The sequence below is a fragment of the Ambystoma mexicanum genome, chromosome 7q (genome assembly GCF_040938575.1).
Source record: "Ambystoma mexicanum isolate Mex_15411 chromosome 7q, UKY_AmexF1_1, whole genome shotgun sequence".
Taxonomy (NCBI): Eukaryota; Metazoa; Chordata; class Amphibia; order Caudata; family Ambystomatidae; genus Ambystoma; species Ambystoma mexicanum.
Genome location: NC_090941.1, coordinates 1,023,317,865 through 1,023,337,721, shown reverse-complemented (window position 1 = coordinate 1,023,337,721; position 19,857 = coordinate 1,023,317,865). Strand labels below are relative to the sequence as shown.

At 50.7% G+C, this 19,857-nt stretch overlaps 1 protein-coding gene across 2 annotated transcripts in view; it reads left to right on the top strand.

Moving 5' to 3' along the window:
- The window catches only part of INPPL1 (inositol polyphosphate phosphatase like 1), a 1,017,870-nt gene that overhangs the window by 835,612 nt on the left and 162,401 nt on the right, over positions 1 to 19,857 (top strand). For both annotated transcript variants that reach the window (XM_069640289.1, XM_069640290.1), the window contains 2 exons: positions 2,067 to 2,222; positions 4,070 to 4,145. In XM_069640289.1, coding sequence (XP_069496390.1) covers positions 2,067 to 2,222; positions 4,070 to 4,145 — 232 coding nt within the window. The remainder of the gene's footprint in view (positions 1 to 2,066; positions 2,223 to 4,069; positions 4,146 to 19,857) is intronic.

The following is a 19,857-nucleotide window of genomic DNA, read 5'->3' as shown; positions in this document are numbered from 1 at the left end:
AATTTCCAACCCTCCTCCAGGTTGGGTCTGAACATTGTGCTCTCCAATCTCATGGAGCACAAGGCCAGCCTAAAACATCTTATTTACAAGACTGCATTCCTAGTAGCTATCACATCCATAAAACGAGTCAGCGAGCTACAGGCTTTGTCCGTACAAGACCCCTTTTTCATTATACATAATGACAAGGTTGTCCTCCGAACACATCCTACGTTCTCACCTAAGTTTATTTCAAAGTTGCATGTAAACTAATCCATAGAACTTCCAACCTTCTTTCAAAATCCATCAAACTTGGTAGTACGAAGCCTCCATACACGTGATGTACGGAGGGTGGTCTTGTACTATGTGAACAAAACAAAACCTCCAAGAAAAACCGACCAACTCTTTGTTTCCATAGCACCTGGTAGAGGGTGATCACATATCAAAGAACGCCATCTCCAGATGGATAGTCAGGTGCATACAGCTCTGCTATTCCCTATGCAAGAAAGTCTTACCTTTCACATTAAGTGCACACTCTACCAGAGTTACAGGAACTACCTTAGCTTTCATTGCAAACATCCCTCTAGACGCCGCGTGGAAAGCTTCTACATGGAGTTCTATCCATACGTTCACACAGCATTATTGCAGTGACACACACTCTAAAGCAGATTCACAGATGGGACACGCGGTCCTAAAACATCTCTTTGCCGCTGTACCTTCTAACTTCCTACCTCGTTCCCCAGATACTGCTCGCTAATCTGTGCAGAGCATGTGATCTACGCAGATCCAGAAGGGATAAATTACTCACCGTCGTAGTATTTCTGTTTCTTGTATCTGCTTAGATTCACATGTGCCCACCCTTCCTCCCCTACTTGAGTAGAAGGTGGATAGATGTTTTCTGGGTTATCACTGTTTCTGCTTGATCACATCTGTACTCGCACTACACTTCATGTAACCTCATTTCAGAAACAAACAATCTGAGGGACCTCAACTCGTGGAGGAGCATGGGTACAGTACACATCACACTAGGGATAGTATTACTAAACACGCCCCGTCGATGTCAGTTTTCGAGTTTTGAAAACAAATCTTGTAATACTCGGCGACATCCGCTAGATATCGGACTATGCAGAGCATGTGAATCTAAGCAGATAAAAGCACCAGAAAAATGATTATGGTGAGTGATGTATTCTATGGGCCTTAAAGGCAAGCAAAGGGGTAACGCCACTTTTAGTGGAAATGTACATATAACCTATTTCTCCTTGGACTTTCCAATGGCGCTGGACAATGCAGTTGTTTGACTTGGTAGTGCAGCGATGTTGATCCCAGTTTTGTAATGCTTCTCAATTTGATTGCTACAGGATGATCATCCAGAATGTCATCATAAAATGAGTAAGTGGCCTGCAGCCTGCAGATGTCTATTCCCTGACTCTCTATCATTGTAGGTCTGGACTGACAGTACATGTGGTTGACTTTGCTTCCTATGCCCATTTAATTAGGTTTGTCCTGTGCAATCACTTGTCTTCACCCTTTGGTGGGAAACACTTTCTCAAGAACACATGTGTGTCAGGCACAGCAAGATAATAACTATTTTTCTGAAACAGCGCATGTTGTCCAATTTCTAGGTGCAAGTATCGTTTCCATTTGTAGGGCTCTGTTGGCACCAACTTGACAGCTTTGATTTAGAAATATGTCGAAATGCTTCTCGGATGAATGTAAGGAAAAGATGATGCATGCTCGTGGCAGAAGCCTGCAAGGGCAGTCCTGTTGCCCGTCCTGTGCTGATCAGCCATTGGTGTCCAATAGAATTGGGGAGCCTTTTTAGCGCTTGTGTACTTGGTGCTTTCAGACTCCCATCCGTCCTAGCCAGCTTGCTGGTTTAATAATTCTATAGTTTCTTCAAATTATAAACCGAGTGGGAACCCATGCTTTTTGACATCTCAAGCACAATTAAGTTTGAAATAACAAAGGCATTCCTTTTCCAGATTAGTAACGTTTTGGGAATTCTCACATTTTACATTAAGCCCTTACCAGTCTATTTTGCTTTTTTGAAATGTTGTTATATTCTTTTGTCCTCTTGTTGGTCTGTCCAGGTGAGTGTGTGATAGCTCTCAAGTCTATGATTGGGAGCACGGCCCAGCAGTTTCTAACCTACCTCTCGCACCGTGGTGAAGAAACTGGAAACATTCGTGGGTCTATGAAGGTTCGGGTCCCATCGGAGCGTATGGGCACCCGGGAGAGGCTTTATGGTAAGTAGGTCTTCCTGCTCTAAGATGACCTGCAACATAGTTCCATGGGACTGCTTGACCCATTGTTATTAAAACAGTGTGGACGTTGCAAAGGAAAGTAACCTCCTCTATCTTCCACATGCTGTTCTGCAAATCTATTTGTTATAAAACGGCATCACGTGCCTCATTCTGTCTAGTTCTATAGTGTTTGATACGAATCTTAAGTTCAGCTGCTATTCAAATATGGATCATTGAAACATTTACAGTGATGCAATTTATGCAAACCATACCGTACAGCAAGCTTTGGTTGGTTTTTTAAAGACCTGGTCCGTTTCAAGTCCCATTCAAGCACAACTCAAACCTAATTCCTTCAACATTTGGGCATATTTTGAATAATGAACTCGGGCACTAGTATACCAGAGATTAGAAATACGTTTTGGTTTGGTAGTTCCAAACACTGGGGCCAACACTTGAGAAGACCCTGTTGCTCCTCTTCCATGCAATGTTGATTGAATACAAATCCTTGAATGCGAAGCCTGGCCCGAAAAGTTGGACTGTGCGGTCTATAGCAGAGGTCTGCAACCCTTGGCTCTCTAGAGGTTTTGGACAACAACTCCCATTAGTCCTAGCCAGCATAGACATTGATTGGTTGGGGGTTCATGGTGGGTCTTATTTCAAAACATCTGGAGAGCCAAGTGTTGCAGATATATTGGGCCTCATTACGGGTCGGGCGGTCCAGAAATTACAGCAGCGGTAACTGTTAATTCCGGACCGCCCGATCTCGAGTCCTGCAGGCGGGAGGTGACGTTCCCGCCAGGTCTGACCTTGCGGGTTTAACACCGCCTGCCTGCAGGCGGAAGTGGAAACACCAGCACCAGCACGAGATGGTGCCGGTGTTTCCACTTCCCCATTCCCATTGAGTCCAATGGGACTCAATGGGGATTTACCGAATTCCGCCTCCGGAATTCCCAGGACACCAGGGTCGTAAGGCCCTGGTAATTCCGGGAGTCACTGAGGCGGAATGGTAATATGAGTCCGGCGGTAACCGAGCCGGAAAAACAGGCTAGTTGCCGCCGGACTCGTAATGAGGCACATGGTCTATAGTCAAGCCACACTCCTGAGTTACATTCAACAGTGACTTGTCTCTCCGGATATTTCAACCAGGGCTAGCCTTAGGGCAGGGCTGCCCGTGCGCCCGCCCGCGGTGCCCTGCCATTAGACCCCTACCAAAACAGTTCCGGGGAGTCTTTCAAGGCACGGTCGGAGAAGGCACAGCAGGCACCCTATTGAAATTAAATGTGCTCCGCTATCAGGAGAAGAGCACATTTAATAACAATAAGGTGCCTATTGAAAAATGTGTTGCTCCCCCCCGGCCCCTCCCACAGGACCAGCGGTGCGTGGGGGGAGGGGAATGCCACCATATTTAGGTTTTGCTGCCCGGGCACTGCGGCTTCTAGGGCCGGCCCTGATTGCAACACCTATTCAGCATTCAGACTTATAATTATTCTGCATCAGCCTGTATTTGTCTAGCCATATAGTGGCCTTCAAAAAGCAGTCAGAGAATTGAGATAGCTAACGTTGCTTATCTTTGCTGCTGTACTATTCATAGCTATGTTTGACATGTAATGCAGGTGAGGGTCTGGAGCACCGTAATGGGGACCGGTAGAACATGTGAAACATGAATTATATTGGCCACAAATTGCATTTCTCACGTAGGAAGTAGCCTGCATTGCTAAGCACCAGGGTTACAGTACCTCTCGTTCTAGGGAAAGGTTTTAAATGGCGATCTGTCCAGGTGTGATGGGTGACTACTGTTTCCTGCCCTGGGGACACTCACCAGATGTTCTTGTGTCTCCTTTCCCACTCAGAATGGATCAGTATAGACAAGGATGAAAGTGGATCAACGAAGGGGAAGCCACCGACTGTCTCTCGGGAGTATACCAGGTATGGGCATCTTGCTTCCCCACTCTGCTACTACTTGCCGTCTTTCCTGGGCCAAGCGACTACTGTGGCAATGTATGCTGTCTGTAAAATGTTCTAAATAAAAAAAGTAGTGTACCAACTTTTTATTATAAATTGTCATTTTTATGTATATATTTTTGCATTTATATAGTGTGAGACTTGCCAGGGAACAAGAATCCTATGCAGTTAGTGCATGTTAATGCATATGGATGGCTTTGGCGTGGCAGCTCCAAAAGGTTGTTGGAAAGGGGACGTTGACATGGGCGTGACTGTAACACTATCACTAACGTGACATGTAGTGTACCCAAATCCCTCACGCGTCGAGGTACCTCAGATTGTTTTTTTCCACCAAACTAGTTGCAGAGCTCGCAAGAGTTTTATATTGCTAACTTTGTTCCCACGACCTGCGGTCGTCTAGTCACCCGACTAATCTTCTCGACGACTGCCTCGTGGGCTCCTGCTGCCGACATCAACAACTGCTCTGCGACTGTCCAACTGCTTGACGACTGTCGACCGCGTGGCATCGGCCCTCCTGCCAGGCCCTTACATTAGGGAGAGTGGGGCCCTGGCTTTATTCATCTCTAAGAATGTATTTCCTTTACCCCTCTCTTTCTCTTCTTGGTCTGGCTGCCTCTACCCTATGGAGAGGACGCACTTTCAATTCTGCCCGTCGTGTAACGGCAAGTTTCCTTGGCAGGCCACCCATCGCTGATGCAATTGTTGTCTTCCTCGAGACCATGACAAGCGCTCATGCAAGGCCTGTAAACTCTTTCGACCGAGAAAGTTGAAAGACAGGCAGACTAAATGGTGGGCAGCCTACGCTATACAGGCTGAAAGCCTTTCCCCCGTTGGCACCATCGCTTCGGATGACGAGGTATCCGTCGGCAGCCATGGCTCCGAATTTGGAAGCCATCGACCTTTCAGCGGAGCCTGCATGCTCCCAAATGCCCATCCCCGGTCCTGACACATAGGCCACCGGCTCTGTTATGGGGAGATCACACTACAGCGATGAGGGCACACACACACCATGGATACAACACACATCCTAGACAGGAAAACTTTGTTTATCAGTACTGTTCCTCTTCTGCTTTCCTGTTTATATTAACTGCAACTTGTGAATTGAATATTTTAAAGTTTTGTAACAAATAAAAAATAAAAAAAACACAACGCCTAAGGCCTTTATGATGGAATGGTCGAAGTGCACAACAGCAACAGGGCCGGAAAAAATGCACACGGCACCTTCCGGTCCTCGCAGTTCGGCACCCCCCACACAACCACTTTCGCAGCATGCCCCTGGACAACCCTCTGGAACGGGCATCCACCCTAAAAAACATTGCGTCGTCAACACACCGGCGCACAAGCACCTAAGGCCTCGGTGGAGTCACTGACAGCGACTGCACCATCAGGCGCATAGAAACCTTCGATGCAACCGCCGAAAAGAGAAGTATTCCAGCCTCTCTCGAAGGCCTTATTAAGAAAATCTCCCCATCCTGGGCAACCTTTTCCACCTCCTGACCTTTCTGCCTCTTCCCTATGGACTAGGGAGATGTTTGAGCAATACATGCAGATACATGCAGAAAATGGGCCAGTTTATCGACTTTTCAGACAGGTACATTACACCAAAAAAGACCCAGGAAAGAGGACTCCTGCCCCATCCCTTACAAACTGCAGAAATTACCCATCTCTGCACAGGGACACCAGGAAAATATCTTGGCTGTCTCAGCAGCCCCAACACAGGAGGATACTTATGAAGACATTAATCCTTTTGCACAAGCCATGGCTGATCAAGACCCAGACTGGGATCAGGATCAGGCTGATGAGGATCAGGGCCCTTGCTTATCACCAACGCATGCCGCTGACCCGGACGCCATCTGCCTAGATCCCCCTTCTCTTCCACAGAGGGATTTGTCACCTATTGATCAACAGATGTTTAATGCTATTCTAAAAAGAACAGCCCATCATTTTAAAATTGCAACACAAGAGGCAGCTCCAGAATCAGACTTTGTGGAGGATATCCTCAAAGAGAAGGCTCCGACTAGTCAAGCCCCTTCCTTGCTGTCCCCGTCTCTCAAACGGGCAGTCAACCCCCGGGTTGAAATAATATTCCGCCAATCACCTTCCGACCCACTCTACATAAGGGGTCATGCTATACCAGATTCCTTGGTGGTCACTACCACACGGAAGAGGGTGAGGTTCCACTGTCTTCGGTGGAAGCCCCTCCGGACAAACACTGTAAAAAGTTTTATGCCCTGGGTAAACAGGTCACCGGCTCTGTGGCCTACTCCACAAAGATTGCAAATAATACCACTGTCCTGGCAAGTTACAGTGATGTACAATGGAGCCTAGTTCAGGATGGTCTTCAAGATGTTCCAGAGCCCACCCGATCACACCTGCTGGCGGTCCTTGCAGAAAGCAGACAAGTCACCCATAACCTATTGAAGAACACCCTGGACTCTGCTGAGACTGCTAGACGCACCCTAGCCCAGGGGACCTTACTTAAAAGACAAGCCTTAGTTAAAGAACTCTGGCTTTAAATCCAAAACTCGGGCCTCTCTGATCAACAAGCCAGTGGAGGACTCCAACCTTTTTGGGAAGGCTGTTGATGACTCCCTGGAGACGGCTATGAAAGAACGCAAAACACTAAAGTCGCTAATCCAGATCACGGCTAAACCCTTACACCAACGTGAGGGCTCTAACTCGCGCTGGTCCTTTTGTGGCAAATCTTTTTCCTACTCTCCCCAAGGACAATACGGCTCAGGCACTACCCCCTGGTCCTCCGGCCAATGCTCATCTGGTAGCCAACAGTACCAACAAAGAGGCTCTCTTAGGGGCAAGGTTAGAGGCAGGAACTCTACTCCTAGAGGCTCCTGGCCTACACCTCAGTGACTTGCCGGTTCGGGTCCCCTCCCCCGCTTCCCTGGTCAGAGGTCGCTTGTCATTCATCCACGCCTGTTGGGGGATCACATAAGACTAGTGGGTGCTAAAGACAGTTGCCCATGGCTACTGCATAGAGTTTCTCCAGCCACCTCAATACCACCCACCGAGAAGCAGACACCTGCCGCCAGAACACCTGCACATCCTACTGGAAGAGGTTCAGGTTGTGCTGGAAAAGGGTGCCATAGAGGTTGTTCCCCATTCTTCAGGTAAACAAGGGTATTTATTCAGTGTACTTCCTTGTACCCAAAAAGGATCTCACCATGTGCCCTGTTTTAGACCTGCGCCCGGCGAACAAGTATATCAAACCTCAAAAATTCAGGATGACAACACTGCAGGAGGTAATCCCACTGCTGCAACGGGGGGATTACATGGCCACATTGGACATGAAAGATGCATACTTTCATATTTCAATGTTGCCAGCGCACAGGAAGTACCTCGGGTTCATGCTAGAGGACACCCACTATCGGTTCAAGATTCTCCCGTTCGACATTTCCTCAGCACCACGTATATTCACAAAGGTGCTGGCGGTAGTAGCTGCTCACCTGCGCAAGCATTCCATCCCAGTCTATCCTTACCTCGAAGACTGGCTCATAACGGGATTCTTACGGAACAGGCCAAACAAATACCCAGAAGACGGTAGATCTCCTCGTCAACCTAAGTCTCTCTCTCTCTCTATCAAAAGAGAAAATTCAGTCTAAACCCCAATCAAGTCAAACAGTTTCTGGGGCTCTAATTCGGACCAAAGATGGCCTAGTCTTTCCCTCCAACGAGAGGGTTCAAAACATGCTGTTCCAGATATCTCACTATGTAGCCAGTCACCAGGTGACCTACGCAAAGCCATGCGACTGTTTGGGATGATGGCTTCCTGCATCTACCCAAGTTCCTCACGCTCGTCTGCACATGCGCCCCATGCAAGAGTGGCTCTCGAGCCAATGGTGTCAAGCCACTGGGGCTATCTAGTGGTTGTCTCGGCTGCTCTCGTTCAGTCTCTTTAGTGGTGGTCAAGGGAAAACCTTCTGCAGGGCAAAACCTTCACCACCCCGCAGTAGAAGCCACTCACACCACAGACGCATCCCTGGCGGGGTAGAGAGCTCACCTCCAACAGACGGCGCACAGTGTGTAGTCCCCAGCGGTAGTATCCAATCACAATGAACTGCTAGCAGTGTTCAAGACCCTGAAGTCCTTCCAGAAACACCTCCAGGGGAAGACAGTTCTAGTCCTCACAGACATTACTATGGCCGTGTATTACTTAAACAAACAAGGGGGCACTCTAGGGCTGTCCGAACTGACCTAGAACATATGGAGGGGGGGGGGGGCTCTCAAACACAAAATATTCCTCCTTTCACAACATGTTCCAGGGGAGCTCAATCTTCCGGTGGACGTACTCAGCAGAGACGGCCTCCTACCCATAGGGCACCCGAGTGGCGGCTACAGAAGGACATTGTACTCAGCGTCTTCACAGAATGGGGCTTCCCAGAGATCGATTTATTTGCCACTCTGGAGAACGCCCAATGCCTAGATTACGCCTCCAGGTACCCTCAGAACCTCAGGGGATCGGTCTTTGGATAACATGGTCTGGGCAATTTGTCTGCTTCGCCCCCCCACCTACCCCCCGATTCCCCTGCTCAACAGAATAGTGCTCAAGATGCACCAAGAGCCAGTCAGGATGATTCTGTTGGCCCCCATGTGGCCCCGTCAGCATGTGTTCTCCCATCTCATGGCAATGTCAGTCTCCCCTCCCAGGAAGCTGCCGTGCCCATACAACATGCTGTCTCAAGACCAGGAGGAAACACTAAATCCAAACTCTCAACTTAACAGCCTGCCTCCTGAGGTCATAGAGCTCAGGCACCACCAGCTCCCTCAAAGATGCATGGACATACTCGGAGAATCACGGCAACCTAACACCAGGCATTGCTACTCCAGCAAATGGAAGCGCTTTGTCATCTGATGTAATGGCAAGGACATCAAAACTATTGAATGCTCACCTAAAGATATCGTCCTTTACCTAACTCACCTGTTAGATTCAGGATGTCAGAACCTTGCCCAGTCTTGCACAGAGGCAGCACAAACTCCTGCCTCCGCGTTGGATGTTGGCACCTGAAAGTGTGAATTACCGCAGGCCACTGCAACCCACCGGGGAAAGAGGGTTAGGGTCCGCTGAGTGGATGGGTAGGGGAATAAGGGTAACCGGAAAGAGGGTTAGGTAGAGATTATGGATGGGTAAGGCAATTTAGGGAAAACCATGCTCCTCGGCTCTGTGGTCCCCTGCTGGGGCTGGTGGACTTGGCCCATTCATACTGTGCATACACTCCAAACTAAGAGCCCCAGGTCCTTCCGTCTGAAGCCTCTTTTAGGTTCAACACTTCGCTACTGAGAAGGCGCTATGTGTGTCTTCAACAGCAGCATGCCTCAACATTAGCATTGCTTCAACATTAGCGTTTCCTCATGCCAACCTGCCTACTACAAACCTATCAGTGTGCACATTTCAATATTTGGCATTTGACAGGTTAAATATTGCTTCATGTTATTCCCCCTTGATTCTGGCAGAGTTTGTGTACACTTTAACACTTTAGCCTTAGAAATGAATTGAACACCACTTGGCTGAGGTTGTTTTCGCAGCCGTCCGGGATTCCGTGGAAAGCTCCACTAGAAAATAAGCCAGAAAACAGAGAAATGTGCAGCAGAAGCTGTCTTTAAATATCACGGGCGGCGAAGCCGCTTGCCACTTCTATCATCCAAACATGGCCGCTAGCAGCTCTGCGACCATATGCATTCCCTGAATTATGCGGCCAACAGTACTTCTCTTGTGGCCGTAGGTTTCCCCTGGTTCATAACAATGCGGCCAATTTGTTTCCCAGTCTAACGTGTGACCGTAACGTTTCCTAGGTTTACAATGCAGCATTTATACATTTCCCAAGCGCTGAGTTGCTGTGCGCGTATCCGTTTTCAGTAACTAAAACAAACAGTGGAGCGCTTAATCGAAGTAACGTTCACTCATCTGAATCATGGAGCGCGGTCTGCAGCTGGTACAGGCAGGGATCGGCCCCGCGAGCTCCACAGAAACACGTCTGTTCAGCTTGAAAGGCTGTAGCGTGTGCAAAGGGTCGTGGGCGTGGCGCACGCATGCGCGCACTCCATGTTGCATCCCTGGCTGTGCTGGAAGGTCTCGTGCTCACATGGGCCTCTGGGAAATGCAGTCCAGAAGCAATTCTCTTGTTCCCCGGCCCTTTTCCTGCAATAAAAATAAGCATCCCAGTGTAACTGAATCTAGGCCCTCTTCTGCTATCACACAGTATCCACCCCTTACCTATGCCACCTGCCACATGTCTTTTCCTGACACAGGTCTGGTTTTCAATTCTCTTAAAGTCCACTTAGCCACGCTTTCGGCATACGCCACGTCCCAAAGGCAAGGTTTCATGGTGGAAAATTCCTGGAATTAAAGCTTTTATGGAAGGGGTAAATAGACTTCATCCCCCCTATTTCCAACCCAGCTCCTGGGTGGCACCTGAATGTTGTTCTTAACAGACTAATGGGGCCTCCCTTTGAACCAATGCACAAGGCCAGCCTTGAAGCACTCGCCTACAAGACTGCCTTCCTGGAGTCCATCAGCTCTATAAGAAGTGTTAGTGTACTGCAGGCCCTTTCATTTCAGGACCCATTCGTCACTGTCAGGGTTCCATTAGATGTCTCTTTGTGTGATCATAGATCGGTCTCGCACAGGAACAAACATTCCAGAATTCCCAGTAGAGCAAACAGTTTTCATTCCAAAGCGGAATTCTCTTTAGCACCTTGGAACCATGGTTCATCTTTGTCCACGCTCCCTTTCAGAAAACGCTATGGGTTGCCTTGGAGACGCTGGCGCCCTTTGCATTCACCCAGGTGCTCCGGCTTACGGCGCCGTGTTATGCGTGCGGTCAGCTGACCAGTATTTAAGCCCCGCCCTCACGCACGGCGATGCTTCTGAATTTGTACATTTTCAAAGCTATGCATCTTGCTACCTTGTCTTCTGGCTCCTTGAATCCCTGACCTGCCTTGTGAATTTCCTGCCTTGTTCTTTTCATTGCCTAAGTCTTACCTGCTCATTGCTAAACCCGGAACGGTTACGGACTGCATCCGCCTCAATCCTCACGTCTTACCTGATTATCGCCAAACTCGGAACATCCACGGACTGCCTTCATCTCATTCCTCACGTCTTACCTGTTTTGCCAAGACCGAAGTCTATTGGATTACTCCAACTACAACCACTGCGAAGTCTTCGCTCTCTTACCGCTGAAAGACTCTAAGGAACAGAAAGGACATTCGCGCATTGGCGCTAGGATCAAAGGACATTAGCGCAACGGCGCAAGAATCAATTGACTCCTTAGGCGTCCTCGTGCCGGCGGGAATAGGAAACAAGACATTGTGTTTCAAGGACTACCACGCCATTTCCCAAACTTCATCTGCTGCATCTACCCAGACCACTCATTTGGTAAGCGCAAACAGTTTGTTTCCTCCTTTCTCTTATTCTTCTGTACTCCTGGTAATAGTTACCTTTCTTGTTTCAGGATACTCACCAATCTAGCTTGGAACTATTCAGTCCCAGTCTGATTTTCTTGCTTGTGAGTATCAGTTCATCACCTTGTTTTGAGATTTCGTTGCCTTAAGCCATATGTTAATACATGGTTACTTTTTCTTGCAGCCAGCTGTCTGAGTACCAGGGTGTACCATTATTTTCGGGCAATACTCACCTCAATCTGTCCTTTTGTACTCTTGAAGGGTATATTGTCAGAAAGACTCAATTGCATCACGACATGTCAAGCCACCACTACTGGATTTAGCCCTTGGGCCCTAATGGTCACGATTCACAAAGACAAGGTGGTTTTGTGCACACACCCTCGCTTTGCGCCCAAATTTATCTCAAAGTTCCGTGTAAACCAGTCCGTAGAACTACCCACCTTTTTCCAGAATCCCATTTACATGGCAGAAAGAAGCCTCCACACACTGGATATAAGGAGAGGGGTTATCTACTATCTGGAAAAGACAAACCCACTAGGAAAAACAAACCAGTTCTTCGTTTCAGTGGCAGCTGGTAGAGAAGGGGACCCTGTCTCTAAATCCATTATCTCCAAGTAGATCATAAACTGCATCACACTGTGTTAGAATCTTGCCAAGAGAGATTTACCCTTCACGCCTAGAGCACACTACTCTGGGCACAGGGGCTACCATAGCATTCATTGCAAATGTTCCTCTTGATTCCATTTGCAAAGCAACAACCTGGAGTTCTGTACACACCTTTGCACAACACTACTGCCTAGATACACACTCTAGGTCTGATTCTCAGGTGGGACAAGCAGTGGGGCGGGCTCCTACGTTGGCGGCTCCAGGACGTGTCTGCGGGTGTCCGCGGGGGAGGCCAGTGGGGCCAGCGGCTAAGAGACACCAACGGAAACTGTAGGTGTGGCATGGTTGGGGTGTGGAGCGGTTACTCTGCTCCTGAGGACCCCCGCAGCTCCGCCTTGCCTTTCCATAACATAGACTGCCATAGACTTATATTTAGAGGGATTTTTGTCCACCAGCCTAAGTCTATTCATGGCTGGACTGTAAGTGTTGCCTTGCATCACATACTAACATACTAGCCAATGTTAACATCTGCCACACCGAGAGAGAACTGTGGAGATTGGTTTATGTTGCAGTTGTACAGGATTGTGAATGTTGGCACGTCCCACACTTGGATGAAATTGTGAACATTAGCCTAAGTGGCATATAGACGGGACTGTGAGTGTCAGCATGTGCCACACTTGGATGGAACTTGAATGTTAGCATGCCTCACACTTAGAATTGTGAATCTTAGCCTGGGCCACATCTATATAGGACTATGAATGTTCGAATATGCCACACTTAGATGGAATTCTTAACTTTAGCCTGCGTGGCATCTAAATAGGATTATGAATGCTAGCACGTCCCACACTTGGATGGAATTGTGAATGTTAGCATGAGTAGCATATGGTCGGGACTGTGGATGTCTGCATGTGCCGCACTTGGATGGAGCTTGAGTGTTGGCATGTCTCACACTTAGAATTGTGAACATTAGCCTGCGTCGTATCAAAATAGGATTGTGAACGTTAGTGTGTGCCACACATGGATGGAATTGTGAAGGTTAGCAAGCGCCACACTTGGACAGAGTTGTGAATGTTAAATATCACATAACCCACTAACCAAAAAAAAAACTCAACATTTCTGCATACTTATCTCACTAAAAAAACCTCACACAACCATCTCTCGCACAACAATCAGCACGCACTTCACAACACCGCAACAACGCATAAGCCGCACCAACAGCACACAAGGACTGACTTCTATCCGACACTCGCATCAAAGCTCAGCACCCTGTGTATACTGAGTTGAAGCTGCCAACAGAACACCACTACTCTCACTATCCTACCCCCTCTTCACCTTACTAACCCATCCTACCTTCTCATTTTTTTAGATCCGCCAGAGCGCCTGAGGACCAACAACGTTGGTGACGGTGCGCGGAACAAATGCCTTTAACATTAACACATCCCACCAGCATCTCTGGGTACTGCTCGCTAGTCTATACACAGCATTTGATTCTAAGCAGATTCACAAGCATCAGAAGACCTGCATTCTCCAGAATGGGGTCTGGCATGGATTCACATGCTCATGAATATTCCCCGTCGTCAGGCCGGGAATCCTCGGTAAAGAAAAAATCAGTATCAGTTTTGTTTCTGATCTGTCTTTCTTAGTAGTAACCAATCGCTGATCTCTGGGTCATACTGCCTCCAGCCAATGACTGCCCTCTACCTAAGCCCCTCCCCTGGAAGCCATCCTCAGATTTTTACTGCACGTTCAAGTGTTAGGAGTCCTTGTGTTTTAGCTATCGAGCTTTTACTGCGTTTTCGTGCTTTTTCAGGAGATTTTTCTCTTTTTTTCCGGTTAATCAAGCCTCAAGCTCCACCGTTTCTACTTCCGATAACGGGGACCCGTATCGGAATTCTTCTACGCCCCTCAAGGGTGAAGTTTTCGTCGAGATACGCTTCTTGGAGGATTCCAGAAGATCTGTGGCCTACCTCAACGGACATGGCCCAGGACAAGGGAAGCTCGATGCCTGGATCCAGCTGTTCAGGAGCTGCCCAGGATGCGGATTGCAAAATGTTTTCAAGGAGGACGAGCATTTGAGATGTCTCTACTGCCTTCATGAGGACAAGACGCACGTGGAGAAGGACTGTGTGTTCTGCAAGAACCTGTCGGAACGGACCAAGCAAGATCGTCGTTCCCGCCTCGCCTCCTGGCTGGAGAAGGGCACAGCAGGTGAGAAGGCGAAGAAAAACTCTGAGCGGTCTTCTAAGTCCTGTGAGGGCGCCCCGGCGACGGGGGCCGAACAGAAGGCCTAGCACCGCAAGTCCATGGGCACCGGGAGCGCCGAAAAGGTCGGGCTCCTCGGCTGCCAGACAGGGCGCGACTTCCCCGGCATGATCAACCACGAGCCAGCGCTCTGGTTTGGGGAAGAGGAAGTCCGAGAACCCGGTAAGCTTCTGGAGAGGCCCCGGTCGAACTCGAAGGGAGCCGAGGGGGAGCGAGGCGATGACCCTCCCCCCAAAGCGAAGGCCCAGGATGCACCTAAGGTGGTGAGGGCGCTGATCCACCCGGCAAAGGCCTCTATCGAGGTTGTCGCAGCGGCCATGGCGAAGCCGGCAGAGGCTACGCCAGTGGAGGCGGCCTCGGGGCCCAGAGTTTCCCTGCCACCGCGGAGGGAATCCTCTTTCCAGACCATCGTTAAGACCCACGTGAAGACCCTGGCGGAAAAAGAGGGGGGGGGGGCGGTGGCCATTACGGACTCGGATTCAGCCTCCGAGGAGGATCCAGTGGAAACCGTGAAAGGCCTCAATGAATGGTTCATAGGCCTCAATGAGAGGTTCGAGAAGGTTCGATCCCAGGGGAAGGTTCCCGCTGATGTGATCGAAGATAGCGACGATGGCGACGACGAGGGGCCAGTGGAGCAGCCATTACCCGAGCCCCAGGATAGCTCCTCCCAACGAAATTGGCTCTTTTCACGCCATGATAGCCAGGGCATCCAGCTCTGCCCTGAGGAACAGAAAAAGGAAGCTTTTCTTTACCAACGACGAGAGGCCAAGAGAAAGACGGTCCTCGCGGTGCCGTTGCTCGACGACATCTGGGACGAGGGGCTGGCTATCCTCAAGAACCCTTCCACTACACCCGCCAAGAGGGACAGGTACAAGAAGTAGTACCGGGTCCCCAATGCCGCCCCCTTGTTCCTCAGGGCCCAGCCCACGCCGGACTCTGTCGTCTCGGCAGCGGCCAAGAAGAAAGCAGCGGGTGCGGAGGCTTCAACTTCCACTTCCCCGCCAGACAGCAAGGGCAAGAAGTTGGACTCCATGGGACGACGAGTCATCTCGTCGGCGGCGACAATTAAGGCGGCCAATGCCTTAGCGATTGTGGCCTGTTACGACAGGGAGCTTTGTTTCAAGATAGCTCCTCTGATAGACTTTCTACCGGACAACAAGAGGGCGGAGGACCTACAGATTCTGCAGGAAGGTGAGGTGGCGTCGGATCACGCCATAGCGGTGGCAACGGACATTGCCGATACCGGATTTCGCCAACTGGGCAACAGGGTTTGCCTCCGACGACGAGGATGGCTCAAGGTGACGGACTTTCGCCAGGACGTCCAGACCAGAGTGTTGGACATGCCGCTCGACGGCAACAACCTGTTTGGAAAGACGGTGGATGAGTCCCTCCAGGCCATCAAGACAGACACGGAAACAGCCCGAGCCCTAGGAGTCCTTCAGTAACGGCGGCCCTTTCGGAGCTCTGGAGGCAGACAGGGAGCCTCCAAGGGATCCAGCGGTGGCTCTTCTACTTACCGCCAGGCGGCACGCTCCTCGTCCCAGGAGGCATACAGAGGCCACGGCAATCAAGGAGGGTCTCGCCGCCGTCGGCAAGGAGGCCAAGGCGGCAAGGCCTCTTCCAAGCAGGACTGAACCGGCCGTAGCGTCGGGCCCCCACCGAAGCACCCCGGTGGGAGGCCGGCTGACGAAGTTCGTCAGCGTGTGGGAGTCCATGTCCACCGACCGTTGGGTGCTGGACACCCTGGCCCGCGGACACTCGGTAGAATTTCAAAAGAAGTGTCCTTGCATTCCTCCCATGGCCAGGAAGGAGAATCGCGTCCCTCAACTGCTGTTGGAGGTAAGGGCGATGCTCAAGAAGGGTGCCATCGAGCTCGTCCCCAAGAGGCTCCGGGGCTCCGGAGTATACTCAAGATACTTCCTCGTCAGAAAGAAGACAGACGGTTGGCGCCCCGTCTTGGACCTGCGTCGGTTGAACAAGTACATCAAGGCACAGAATTTCAGGATGGTCACCCTCCAGCACGTGCTGGGACAGCTGAAGGAGGGCGACTTCCTATCGTCAATGGACCTGGAGGATGATTACTTCCACATCCCCATTCTAAAAGGACACAGAAAGTTCCTCAGATTCGTAGTCCAGGGTCGTCGCTACCAATTCAGAGCCCTGCCGTTCGGATTAAAGTCGGCACCCAGGGTGTTCACCAAGTGCCTCGCACTTGTGGCGGCGCGGCTGCGCCTGCAAGGGATCCACGTCTACCCCTACCTGGACGACTGGCTAATCCGTGCAAGGTCAAGAGAACTCACCACTGAACACACAGCGAGGACCGTCCACCTGCTCACGGAGCTGGGATTCGCCATCAACTACCCCAAATCCCATCTGGTCCCGTCGCAGGTGGCACTGTTTCTGGGAGCGAAGCTCGATACAGTGAAGCGATTGGCATCTCCGTCGGAAGAAAGGACGAAGGCCATTTTGGGCAAGGTGCAGCGCCTGTTAGCCACGGATGTGGCCAGAGTGAGGTCCATCAAGTCCCTCCTCGGGATGATGTCCTCATGCATCTACCTTGTGCCCCTTTGCAGACTTTGGATGCGTCCGCTACAAGAGTTCCTCGACGCCCGCTGGATTCAAGCGGCGGGCAGCTTCGAAGACAGGATCCCGCTCGACGAAGAGTTCCGTTGGGCGATTCTATGGTGGGGTGCCCGTGCGCACCTCGCGGCAGGCATGGACTTTCAGGCCCCGGCGTATCAGGAGACGGTAACGACGGGCGCCTCCCTGGAGGGATGGGGGGCCCACACCGGAGATCTCCACGCAAGAGGCCTCTGGCTCCCGGAGGAGAGGTCTCTTCACATGAACATCCTGGAGCTACGAGCCGTGTTCTAGGCACTCAAATCGTTCCTTCCGTCCCTCAAGGACAAAGTGGTGAGGATCTTCACCGACAACACCACCACCACGATGTTCTACATCTGGAAGCAGGGAGGCACCAGATCCGCAGCCCTATCCAAGGAGGCCCAGGATCTGTGGCACTGGGCCGTTGCCCAGGGTATGTTTCTGGTTCCCTTCCACCTGGCAGGAATAAAAAACACCATCGCTGACTCACTCTGCGCTCGTGCCACGAGTGGGACCTACGCCAGGACCAGGTGGATCGGCTTTTTCAACGGTGGGGCAAACCCCAGATCGACCTGTTCGCGACTGCGACGAACTCCAAGTGCCAGAGGTTTGCCAGCAGGTTCGCACAACCGAGGAGCATGGGCGATGCTTTCTCGTTCCCTTGGGACGGCCTGTTCCTGTACGCGTTCCCTCCGTTGCTGTTCCTGCTCCGTCTCATCAACCAGCTCAAGAGGTCCAGGTGCAGGATGATCCTCGTCGCACCGGCGTGGCCGAGACAGATCTGGTTCCCAGACCTTCTGGACTTGTCAGCGTCCCCACCTATCAAGCTGGCGACGGACGCGGATCTTCTCTCCAGAGAAGGAGGCGCCATTCTCCATCACAACCCGGAGTCGCTGAACTTGCAGGCTTGGATCCTGCAGCACTAGAGTTTGGAGGATACGATATCCCGGATGACTGCAGAGAGGTTCTTGCAAAAGCCAGGGCATCCTCAACACTCAAATGCTATGGACATAAGTGGAAGAGGTTCTCTGTCTGGTGCCGTGCACAGAAGATTAACCCTCTGCGGATTACAGCCCCTCAAGTATTGCCGTACCTACTGTCGCTGGCCGGCTCACGCCTCCATCAAGATATATCTGGCTGCCATCTCCCGATACACCAGAACTACAGGACGGGCGTCCTTGCGGTCTCATCGCCTGGTGAAGAAATTTATGAAGGGACTATTCCGATCGTTCCCGCCGGTGAAGGCCCCTGCCCCGGCGTGGGAGCTCAACGTGGTGCTGACCAGGCTCATGGGTGCCCCATTCGAGCCGATGCATTTGGCGCCGTTTAAGTTCTTGTCGTGGAAGACAGCATTTCTTGTGGCCATCACCTCCGCACGACGAGTGGGAGTGATCCAGGCCCTATCTTGCAAGCCTCCATACTTGACTTTTCACAACACGAGGGTGGTGCTGAGGACGCTCCCCTCCTTTATGCCCAAGGTGCCGTCGGACTTCCACCTCAACGAGCCCTTGGTGTTGCCAGTTTTCTTCCCGTCGCCTTCGTCTCCGGCCGAGAGGACTTTGCACTCGCTGTATGTGGCTCATGCGCTGAAGTTCTACGTGGACTGCACGAAGAGTTATTCGGAAGACAACACGGCAGCTGTTTGTGAACTTTGGACCTGTGAATCCAGGGAACGCTCTCTCGAAGGCTTCCATTTCCAGATGGCTCTCCGGCTGCATCATGCACTGTCGCCGGTTGGCAAACCGACCGCTGCCCGGCCGTCCGAGAGCCCATTCGACCAGAGCGATCGCTGCTACCACAGCGTTCCTGCCTGGTGTGCCCCTGCTGGACATCTGCAGGGCTGCTACGTGGAGGTCGACGCACACCTTCACAAGATTCTACTGTGTCGATCGGACTCCAGGGAAGAGTCCAGGGTCGGCCAAGCAGTGCTGCGCAACCTGTTCGCTTAAGGTGAGCCTGGTGAGGAGGTAAGAGATGCTTAATGTTGAGTTGTTGTATTGCTTAATGTTGAGCCTGTTGCCACCTCCCGTGGTTGTGCATGTGTATACTGCTATGTATTCTTATATTCATGAGCATGTGAATCCATGCCAGACCCCATGCTGGAGAAGGAACAAGTTACTTACCTGTAACTGTTGTTCTCCAGCATGGGTCTGGCATGGATTCACATGCGAACCCTCCCTCCTTCCCCTCTGCGGCTCTTCACTTGGTCATACTGCCACTTTACGTGCTACCAAATCTGAGGATGGCTGCCAGGGGAGGGGCTTAGGTAGAGGGCAGTCATTGGCTGGGGGCAGTATGACCCAGAGATCAGTGATTGGTTACTACTAAGAAAGACAGATCAGAAACGAAACTGATAATGATTTTTTTCTTTACCGAGGATTCCCGGCCTGACGACGGGGAATATTCATGAGCATGTGAATCCATGCCAGACCCATGCTGGAGAACAACAGTTACAGGTAAGTAACTTGTTCCTTACTCAACGTAATAGCATTTCTGATGATTGTATCTGCTTAGATTCACATAAACCCACCCACCCTTCCTCCCCTCGTGGAGTAGAAGGAACATAGACCTCTTCACCTTCTCTCTTCTGTACTTGCTCACGCTGACTATAAGGCTCCCTCACGGCCGAGAAAACACAACCAGAGGGACTTCGACGCATGAGGGATTTTGGGTACACTACATGTCACGTTAGGGATAGTGTTAGTCATGCCCATGTTGACATCCCCTTTCAATCTTCAAAAGAAAGATGCAATACTCTGCAACTTCCACTAGATGTCAGACTATATACATAGCA